The 10,301-nt window shown below is 52.4% G+C and overlaps 1 protein-coding gene across 5 annotated transcripts; it reads right to left on the bottom strand.

Annotated features, from left to right (window-relative positions):
* Positions 1–1,314: 1,314 nt before the first annotated feature.
* LOC125516756 (B3 domain-containing protein Os02g0598200) lies at positions 1,315–6,365 on the bottom strand. 5 transcript variants are annotated; one of them, XM_087528039.1, is made up of 8 exons: positions 6,045–6,364; positions 5,736–5,784; positions 4,404–5,325; positions 2,907–4,221; positions 2,677–2,796; positions 2,420–2,580; positions 1,706–1,972; positions 1,315–1,613 (listed from the first exon to the last, which is right to left on the bottom strand). In XM_087528039.1, exons 3-7 carry the CDS (start codon positions 5,310–5,312, stop codon positions 1,721–1,723), a joined length of 2,757 nt encoding a protein of 918 aa, XP_087384165.1. In that variant the 5' UTR covers positions 5,313–5,325; positions 5,736–5,784; positions 6,045–6,364; the 3' UTR covers positions 1,315–1,613; positions 1,706–1,720. The 5 variants fall into 5 exon arrangements, with proteins under 5 accessions (XP_087384165.1, XP_087384163.1, XP_087384164.1 ...); XM_087528037.1 differs by lacking the exon at positions 5,736–5,784 and having other exon boundaries at positions 1,315–1,631; positions 6,045–6,365; XM_087528038.1 differs by lacking the exon at positions 5,736–5,784 and having other exon boundaries at positions 1,315–1,607; positions 6,045–6,365.
* Between the last annotated feature and the right edge of the window lie 3,936 nt (positions 6,366–10,301).

Below are 10,301 nucleotides of genomic sequence, written 5' to 3'. Positions count from 1 at the left end.
TGGGAAGGGAGAAGGCGGTGAGGAGGGGGTGGCGGCGGCTAGGGATTTGGTGATGGGGACGCATCATCGTCGGGCTTTTATTGCCGGGGACTAGTGCCGTATGGCGGTCATCCGAACAGACGCCTTAAAAATCCTTGGGAGTAGCGGTTATCTATTTTACTCTTGTGTCTTTTACTCTATTCATGAAGGATTTGTCATCTTTGTTTCTCAATGTGTATCTTGAGTTTGGATTATTTTTTTCCAGTGTTGTAGACACATGTCTTGTGAACACTCACAAAGCAAATATCAGCATTTTTTGGGGACATTTGAATTTTAACTTCTAGAATCGGGAGCATATGAGGTTGGTATCACGTGGTACTTTCTCGACTTGATGGATCGAAATGGAAGTCAAAGTCAAGGTTATAAGCTAGACGGCAGCCTTTGCATGTGACGCATAAAACATGGCATGCACACGGTCGGTGACGACGAAATCTAGCCAGGATTGAAGAAGAGCCACGCACGCACGCACGCTTGATGGGCCACACTCTTTGCACACACAGGAAACAGGATTAGCAAGCACACATGCATGTTTGGTATGGTTGCGTCGACGGCAGACATGTCACTTCTTTCTTTCTCTACTCACAGTCACAAAAGAGGAAGTCTTATCCAACATCGTGTATCGCTTGTGTGCTATGCCACGAAACACGCAACCTGTTGCGTCCAAACCGTTGGTCCCTAAGTATATACTATACATGAAGAAGAAAAGAAGAAGAGGAAAATGCAGCCCGTCGGAGGCGTTTCCACGGAACGTAGCGTTGGAGAACATGTGTCATATCCCTCCCTGTGAATGCGATGGCAAGCGGCCTGAGGGTCGGGGGCGTTGGGGGTTTGATGACCTGAAATTAAGAAGGTGTTCGCGAGGAAGACCGCCAACCTCTGCCAACTCCTCCTCAAGCCTGAATGAAGCTTGAAAATGATTCCCCCGGCACAGCACGGCACGCCGCGGTCCCGTCTCATCCCCCAAGCATTAAGCGCTAAGCCATTAAGACGCATTCAATCTGGGCAGATGGAGGGTGACGCCGCGGCCACCACGGAGGGAGGGACCTGGGCATTCCGCATGCCCTACTTCTGAGATCACAATCTGATGGCAACCAACCAATCCTACGGAAATTCAGGCGACTACAGAAATCTGCTACAAGCACCCTTTCTGTCTGACGAGGCTTGCCATCTGGGCCGCGACTACCTGTCACTACATCACTCACTGATGGGCCAAAACACATGGTCATGGCTCCTACACAAACCGATCTAAGGTTTCAAACCACGGGATCCAATCAAGAAACAAAAGAGCAAAAGCGAAACGACCAACTTGAGATAAGTTACACATCCTCCGTTTCCAACACCTGATGCAACAAGGCCACATACAGCTTTCCTGCTTCACTCCTCCAAAATAACATGCCCCTTGCTTGAGTTTCACATTTCCAGGATGTTTGTCAGTCTTACAAAATACACCGAGCAGCCAGCGTCTTCCAGGGTCGCGCACTATATACACACAAAGATGTAGACCACATCCTCGTCAAAAGTTTTCCAGCCACACAGAACAGAAACATGTTCCTTGATGCTGATGATCACTGCCTCTACAGCATCAGGGGAGACTAACAGGTGTTAGCCAAAATAAATGTTGCCCGACAATAAAAAAAATCTGAAAGCGTTAGGATGAAAGCTTTACCAAAGAGCAATGGCCTCATTTCCTGGTGATCTCAACATCGTACACTAGCTCATCTTCATCCAGGTCCATCAGAAGCACGCAGAGATCCCCCGCCTCAAGCTTGTTTGCTGCGACGAAAGATTTCCAGCCACCGGTGAAGCCCACGAATAAGGAGGTCTCATGGTAGAACACCGGCCATAATCTCTTCATAGGATCCTTCAGCATTACAATGTTCCGGTCCAGCCTCCCTTTGCGCCCAACAGCATTGGAGAGTGGATCGGGTAACTCCTAAAATGAAGATACAACAAGTTGATAGATAGTAAATGGTTGCTGAGGGGCAGCTAAATGGTGCCAAGACTGAAACCATAAATACCTGATAAACCTCAACACACAACTACACGAGGATGAAGATGTACTCATAACAACATTTGGAGAAATAAGATCTGATGTGGTGGTTACACGGCACAGCTTAATGGATTTTCCATCTTCATCAACAATCTCACAAGCTTTGTACGCACGCTTACAACTTTAGCTTTGAACAACATCAAGTGATACAGCGATCTTACCATATGTTCTATAAGAACCTTCGAAAGCACTAAGATAGCTAGGTATAGTATGGTGGATGGATGTCTTATACCACAATATACTAAAGCATACAGACATGAAAGTAGTAGTAAAACAGTAGTAATGGTGAAACTGCAAAAGAAGACTATTTATGGTGTCTAAACAACTCACAAGCCTTGTCTGAGTGGTAGAAGGGACGACGAACTGTAAACTGGCCTTCAATACGGGACGATGATCATCTAACTCCGAAACTTCAACCTTGACAGGCAGCAAAGGCACCGGGGGCGCAGGATTGCTAGACTTCGCATCCTCCTGTCGGAAGAAATGATGTTCTGCATGGGAAAATCTCAGTGTTAAATAAGAAATGCCTTGCCTAGTTGGCAAACCTCTCTGATTCTACACTGAAAAACCAGATAGAATCAGTTCACCTGTCTGATGTGCAACTGCACGGTTGGCACTCATGGAAATATTGTTCCTTTCCTGTCTGCATCCAATGCTTTCCACGGGTCCCACTTGCTCTATTTTTGTTTCAGGTTTACCAGTAGCGCCTACAAACAAAAATGTATATATGCTATAAAATGTGAACTTAATTCCCTATTAAAGAAAGTAATAAGTAGTTGCAGCAGCCCTAGAAAATTATGGTAAGGCATCCTTTCACCTTTTCCATTGACAGAATGTTCAATCTTCGTCCTAGTAAGCCCAGACTCTGATATTTGGCTAGGCACACAGGAGTGAGTGCCATCATACCCGCGTTCAACAGGGTTTACTCCCATTGCACCAACCAATTTCTCCTCAGTTTTCAGTCTTTTTTCAGGTCTAATCAGTTCAGTGCCATCAAGAGACTCTCGACCACTCACAGTAGCCTCCTTCCATTTCCCCAAGCACTGGGAACCTCCTGGATATTCATATTTGCTGCAAGCATTTCCATTGGTGTCCATCTTGTTATTGCTAGGAAATTTGTCCGCAGCAGCAGTGCATTCTAATCGAACTGTATTTCCTTCTTGTTTCCTCCTTAAATCTTCGTCTGAACCGTGTATTTCTGCACATTTTGCCGAAGTAGATTCCTTCATCATGACTGCATCTTCTATGTGACCAGCAAATGTCATTAGCTCGACTGCATCACCATTTTCTTGTGACAATGGAGCTGCATCAATAGTAACTGGGACTAAATCAAGCCTAGTTGCTTTTTCATTGTTGCAAGTTATTGAAGCATTGCACTTCGTTTTGCACTCTCCAATGGTCAGATTTGCTTCCTTGTTATCAAGAGCCACTGTGTCCTTATTTTCTTGTGCTAAAGGAGCTTCGTCGGCAATTACAACTGTTTCAGGGCTCCTTGTAGTAGCTTTTATATATGATGGAAAAATAGCATTTCCTGTGTGCTTCCCATTCGCCAAATGTCCATCCTTGTTATCTGGAGCCATTGAGGATCCACCTACGATCCCGCCTACTACTCCGTTAGGATCTTCTATTGAATTGGCAGACATACGACGTGTCCCTGGAACTGCATTCGCAGATTTAGCAACTAAATTACCAGGAGAAACCTTAGCGTTATCCGTATATCCATCAGACTTTGTTTTAGGCCTGTTGCTCCTAGTATATTCACCAGAAACATAGTGATGACCATCTATGTCTCTAGAGCACCGACATGGGGCCAAATCATCAGGTGCATAACTCTCTTTCTGTTTCTTCTCTTCACCTCGCGTTTCAACAGTGAAAGATACTCTCTCCCAAGAATCCGCACCGAAGACCCGCACAGAAAACTTTGAGCAGCCAGTGTACTCAAACAGGATGATTTCAGCCCACTTAATGGAATGGTCTGAAACAAAATTGCTCCACCCCTGATAAAAAGCTAGGGAACCATCTACCACTGATAGCCTGACCATTGAAGACTTCCCCTCGGAGTCTTCAAGACATACAAGCTGATTAGTCAAGCCCACCATTTTGGATGCCCCTGCCGGCTTTGGTGGTATCAACTGCACATCAGCGTGCACACCGATTAAACACCGTCATCACGGTACACACAAAGAAGTGAAGGGATATAAAAGAGGGTAAAAAAGGTCGTACTAATATGAGCAAGAGCAAATGCACCTCAACACAAAGTCATGATAGCATAACGAAAACACATGAAGAGCAAAACTGATGACATTATGCATACCAGGAATTCCTCGAAATGTTCGCCTGCAACCTTGAAGAATGCAAATTTTACTTTTTTCTTCTCTCCGTGACCGCTTTGCACCTTGTGCCCTGCGTTATAGCCCGGTGTTGTCTTCTTTCTGTCATAACTGCCTGCCTTGTCATCCTTGTCACTGGTCCGCGGCTTCTTCACCTTATCATACAACATTGGCGTCTTCTTCCACTTGTTTCCCTTGTTGCTGCTGTTGTCTAGCACAGGCATTTTGCCCTCCTTGGATAGAACGAGCACTGTCTTCTTCTTCTCCTCCTCCCTGCTGCCACCGTTATGCACGGGCCACGGTTTCTTATCCTTCTTCATTTCCTTTTTTGGAATCCCCTTGTACTTGTCATACTCAGACCTCCACATCGTACTGCTTTTGTTATCATTGTGGTGATCACCAGGATGCATCTTCCCATCACCGCCGTGGCTGCTCGGCATTGTCCTGCTCTTCTCCTTGGAATGGAAAGGGTCCTTGTTCTTGTTGGGCGAGAGCAGCATGTCCCTCCTCTTATCCTTGTCACGATCGGCACTATGTGTGTTCTTGTCACCACCATGGCTGCTCACAGATTTCTTCTTCTTCTTATGGTCACCATCGTCATTGTGCCTCCTCTTCTTCTCCTTGTGTTTGCCCGCCTTCTTCGACATTTCCATTATCGTCTCATTGTCATCGGCGTCGTCGCTCAGTTCGATGGGCTCTTCCATTCTCCTCCCCTTCTCCAGGCTTCCAGTGAATGCCTTCCGGTTCTGCACCTTCTTGTCCCACATCTCCACCTCCTCCTCCTCCTCCTCGCTGAGCATTTTGCATGTCTCATCCTCCTCCTCCTCCTCGCATTCCATCTCCGTGTCACGGCTCCTGGGCCGGTTCTGGTGCGCCAGCTCGCCACTACTCATCCTCTCCCTTCTCCTGCCCAAACAATTGACAGCACAAAAAGCCACTTAATCATCTCTTGAACCTCAAAGAAACAAAAAAAGTGTACCTTTTTTCCGATACTAACAGAAGTACTAGTACTTTGCAAAAAAAAAAACTAACAAAACAAAAGGACTAAAGTACTTTGCAATTGCCCCTTGTGCCCGTTTGAAAATGTTTGACATTTGACTTAGAGAGATTAATCCCCCTCTCTAAACACAGATTTAAAATGACCGATGTGCCCTTCCCCCACCCGACGATTGGATTCATGGAGCAGAACTCTCTCTCTCTCTCTCTCTCTCTCTCTCTCTCTCTCTCTCTGCCGGCGGCGAAGGCGAACCCCACGCCCTCGCCGCGAAAAAGAAGGGCTGCTCTTCCAGGTCGGGAGAAATAGGTGGAGGCCTCACCTGTTAAGGACTGGGGCATTTGCCGGACGGAGCGCCGCGCCGCGCCACTCTGGGTGCGAGACAGAAACAGAGACGGAGCAGATGAGAATGTGAAGGGTGCGGTTTCTGATTACTTGCCCTGCTCCTCGAACACATCCAATAAAAAACCCAACACTAGACCGAAAATCCACAAGAAATCTCTCCCAGGACCAGGAGAACTAGTACTACTAGTCCTTGTTTTGGCTCCAGGAACTCGAGGATCAAAGAAACCCCCACGATTGACCCACCCCATGAATGAAACGCCCAAACGAACAAATCAAAAACCCTCACCTCCGGCTCCGGGCCAGCTGAGTCCCCCGCCAAATCAAGAAAGCATCAGGGGGTCTCTGGCAACTATCGCGCTCTCCTAGGCCTCGCCAGTAAAATGCGCCTTTCTGCCAAAGCCAGGATGATCAGGGTGAAAAAGTGAAGAGCTCGATTTTTTTTTCCTTTTATTCTTTTGGCTGGGTATTAAGAGCGCGACGCCTCGTATTTGCTGCTGCGGCTGCGGACTCCACTGCTCCAGCAGTTTGCCCCGAAGCGCAAAATACGAGTCCCCACAACGGGAGGGATGGGGTTCCACTCCACCGGTGGGTGGATGCGGGGCCCGCCTGTTAGTGAGGGAAGGGTTTAAAGCGAAGCTCGAATTGGCAGCGGAGGGAAGACCATCCGTGACTGCTGGTCTTCTGCCCTTCTGCGCCTCGAGGAGAGGTTTCACGGTTCTTGGGACTCTGCGCACACTCGACTCATCCGGCATAAAAGGCTTGGCCTCTCAGGCGGCGATTTTATGTGCCCCTAGGGCGAGCCGGCGATTAAATCGGCGCGGCCTCTTTGACATCCAAGGATCGTTTTGGACATGTTTTTTTTATTTTAAAAAAGTTTAATTCGGTGAAGATCAGCTAAAATTCGACAAACTCGATATTCATAGTAAACATGTTCGGTGTTTTACATAAATTATTTTAAAAAACTAATCTATGGGGCAAAGAACTCGATCAACGCGGTGAAGTCGCCGACGTCGCCGCCGTCCTCGCCGTCGGCGGCGGCCTTCTCCTTCTTGATGGCGCGGCCGCCACTGCTGAACCCCTGTCCGGCGTCTCCATGGCGGACAGGCAGTGGCGGTGCGTCGTCGTCGTCGTCGCTGTCGTCGAGGACGACAATGCCTCCCTCGTCCCGGCCACGGCGACGAGCTTCGAACCGCGCGAGCGCGGCGCACTAGCGCTCCCTCTCCGTCTGCACCCAGTCGTTGCACGCCCATTTGAGGGTCGCTTAGTCGTTGAGCGCCTCCTCCTTGACGCCGCTGAAGAGCCCGGGCTCCGTCTTCATGACGGGGAGCCCTGGCTCCATCTTCGGCTTGACGAGTCGGGGAGGAGCCGAGGACGAGGTGCGGTCGCCGCCTTCGTTGATGATGATGCCGGCCGAGCAGGTGCGCCGGCCGAGCGGGGTCTCCGCTGCGGGCTCGGCCTTGACGCCGAACTCCGCTGGAGAGCCGGAGGAGTGGGAGGAGGAACGGGACGAGGCGATGAACCGGAGACAAACCTCCTTGGCATCCATTGCCCGGCGTCGCGATAGGGCACCGGAGCGACGACCGGTCCTCAAGGGTATGTGAGCGGCAGGTTATTGCCGCCCTCGAGGTGCGCGAGAACCTCGCGGAGCGTCCGGCCGGGGACGGACCACCACAAGCGTCGGCCCTCACTGTTCCACCGGCCGCCCGCCACCACCGGCGCCCCGTTGGTGGAGGCGAGGCGTTGCTCCTGACGGCGCTAGAAGTACGCCGCCCACGCCTCGTGGTTGTTGGCGGCATACTGCGGGAAGGCGCGCTGCTCCTTGGTCAGCGACGACCGAACGCGGTCGACCTCGCCAGCAAAGTAATCGAGGCATGCGACGACATCCGACAGGGGGGATGGGGACGCCCCCGGCGCCGAGCCTCCATCCTGTCGGCCCAGCGCGCGTGTCTGGAGGCGCCGGAACGTTGGCCTCGAAAAGCAGGTGCGCCTCCCACGTTTGCAGCGAGCGGCGGCCGAAGCCGCTGGCCGCCACTCCGTCGCTGGGGAACCGCTCACACATTATCGTGGATGGGGCTGGGAGAGAGGAAAGGTTCGTCGGCGGCGGAGAGAGAGATAGAGAGCACGGCGTATGTGGCCAACGGCGGGGGGGCTATGCTTTTTATAGCCGCCGGGGAGGCGTGTGTACGCGGGGTGGGGGGCGGCGCCGCGCCGCCCGTGAAGAGCCGGCCCGTGAGGAATCAATGGAAGGCTGACCGGCGGCAACCTTGACATTGATTCCCCACGGGAAACCGAGGCGTTCGCAGGACGGCGAGGCGAGTGTCGCTGACTCGGCGGGCCCACGGCTCTTTCGCGTCAAAACCATTTCGCCCGGCGCCCCTGAGCACCCCCAGCGCGCCGGGTTCGGTCTGGGTCCGTCGGCGCCGAATTTGGCTCGAGCCGGCGAAAAATAGGCTTCTGGGGGCGCGGATGGGTAGTTTTTGAGCGCCGGCGCGAAAAAATCACCTGGGGAGGGCGTGTTGGGGGGCTCGGCTGGAGATGCTCTTACAAATTCGATCCTCAAACACTCGCGGATGCGTCTGGCAGACACTGGTCAAGACCTCTTAAACTTTCACAGTTGCAGCCGAACATCTCATACTAGATTCTCAAATTCATATAAAGACATGCAAACTAAAAGAAATTTATGTACTATGTCGATCACCTAGCTACTCGTCGTCGGAGATGTCGACAATCTCCATGCTCGTCTCCGGCAGCATGGACGGCAACTGCAACTCCGACTGCTCTGGCGCCTCCGGCTAGTCCGCTCCGGCCTCCTCCACCTCTATCTCCGCGTTGAGTTCGACGAAGAGCGCGTCGGACTCCACCTGCTGACGCCGGAGGAACGTCCGGTTGGCCTCCACATAGGCCCCATCCTGGATGGACTCCAGAATGGCCTGCTACTCCACCATCTCCTCTGACTGGGCGACGGCGAACTTCGTCTCCGCCTGCTCCATGTGAAGCCCAACAACTGCTGCTCCGGCTCCTCCAGCTTCATTGGAGCCATCTCCTCCTCCTCCTCTTCCCCTGGCTGCTCCTCCTCCTCTGGCTCCAGCGAGTCCGAAGGCAGCCCGCCAGCGATGCGGGCGGCGCGCGCGGCTTTCCTCGCCCGGATCTCCTGCTAGATCTCGTCGCGGCGCTCCGGCGTCAGCATGGCGTTGTAGGTGATCTTGCTCCGGACCATGGCGGAGTGCCGGAGCATGGACGGAGCGTCGGACCGGGGGCAGAGCGCCGGAGCGGGAGAGGGAGGAGGTGGATGGGCTCGGACTGGCAGCGACGGAGAGGGGGAGGTGGATGGGTTAGGGTTGCGAGATGTCGGCCGACTTAAATAGCCGGATTTGGTCTTGGCGCCACGCGGCATTCACACCGCGGCAACGGACGTGGCGTCCGTCGGACTGCCAGGTTTCTGGACGTTTTCGTGTGAGACCCCACTGTCAGATCGATGTGGCAGGCGTGCCCGGGCGCCCCCATATACGCCCCATGTTTGGGCTGGATATGGGGGGTGCCGGTCATCCTGACCATTTGAGGCCCGTTTAAGGAGCCCGTCTGGGTTAAGAAAACATGACCGGACAGTGACCGGGCGGCCCGCCCGGGCGTATGAGACGAGTTTGAAAGGTCCGATTATAGATGCTCTAAGGGCAACTCCGACGGGCGACCTCATTTCCTTCATTCGTTTGGATGGAAACGGACAATGCGATGACCCAATATGTGACTTTATTTTTAAATCGTGTCCGGCTCGTGTACGACTCGACCCATTTTTGGCGCAAGTTTGCTTTGGATTTGTGTCCAGACGGACGACGCGCACGCGTCCTTTCCTCGTCTGTCCTTGGGCCCGCATATCAGCCATCCAACCACTTCCCATCGGCCCCATTTAAGTCGCCCGCATGGACGAGCCCGCCTGTTAGCCACCAAGCCGCCCCTCAAGCGTCATTTTAAATGCCAAAGTTATGGACTGGTCAGTCCACACCTTCTTCTCTGCCGCTTCGCCGCCCTTCCACACCATTCATGCCCCCTCCAAAGGCGACAAACCATAGAGCACGTAGCCGGTCGTCGCCACCCACAATAGGGATGTGGAAGTGGATCCCCGGCAAGACGGCCAAGCATGACCACAAAGCGGGGGTCGTCCTTTGGTTCACAGGGGCTGAGGAGCATCATCGGCTTCTCCATCTCTCCGGTCGCGGCCCTGTCGCGCATTAGGCCATATGTCAAGGTCGGCATATGCAGGAGATACTTGGAGACGACCACCCTGCTTCCTTGGTCGGATGCGCACCTGCCCAATGGGTTGCATTTGAGCCCGGATCAGGTGCCCGTGCGTGCCATCCCAGCGATTGGCCACGCCCACCTCTTGGAGATCAACCGCCGGCAACGTTTGATCCTGGGGCATCTCCTCGACGACCCAAGGCATGACATGATAACCTACAAGTATAGGGGATCGCAATAGTTTCTGAGGGTAGAGTATTCAACCCAAATTTATTGATTTGACACAAGGGGAGCCAAAGAATATTCTCGA

The sequence above is a fragment of the Triticum urartu genome, chromosome 6A (assembly GCF_056163025.1).
Source record: "Triticum urartu cultivar PI428250 chromosome 6A, HENAU_Tu73, whole genome shotgun sequence".
Lineage (NCBI taxonomy): Eukaryota > Viridiplantae > Streptophyta > Magnoliopsida > Poales > Poaceae > Triticum > Triticum urartu.
Note: the sequence above shows the minus strand (reverse complement) of the source record. Positions and strands in the feature narration are given on the sequence as shown.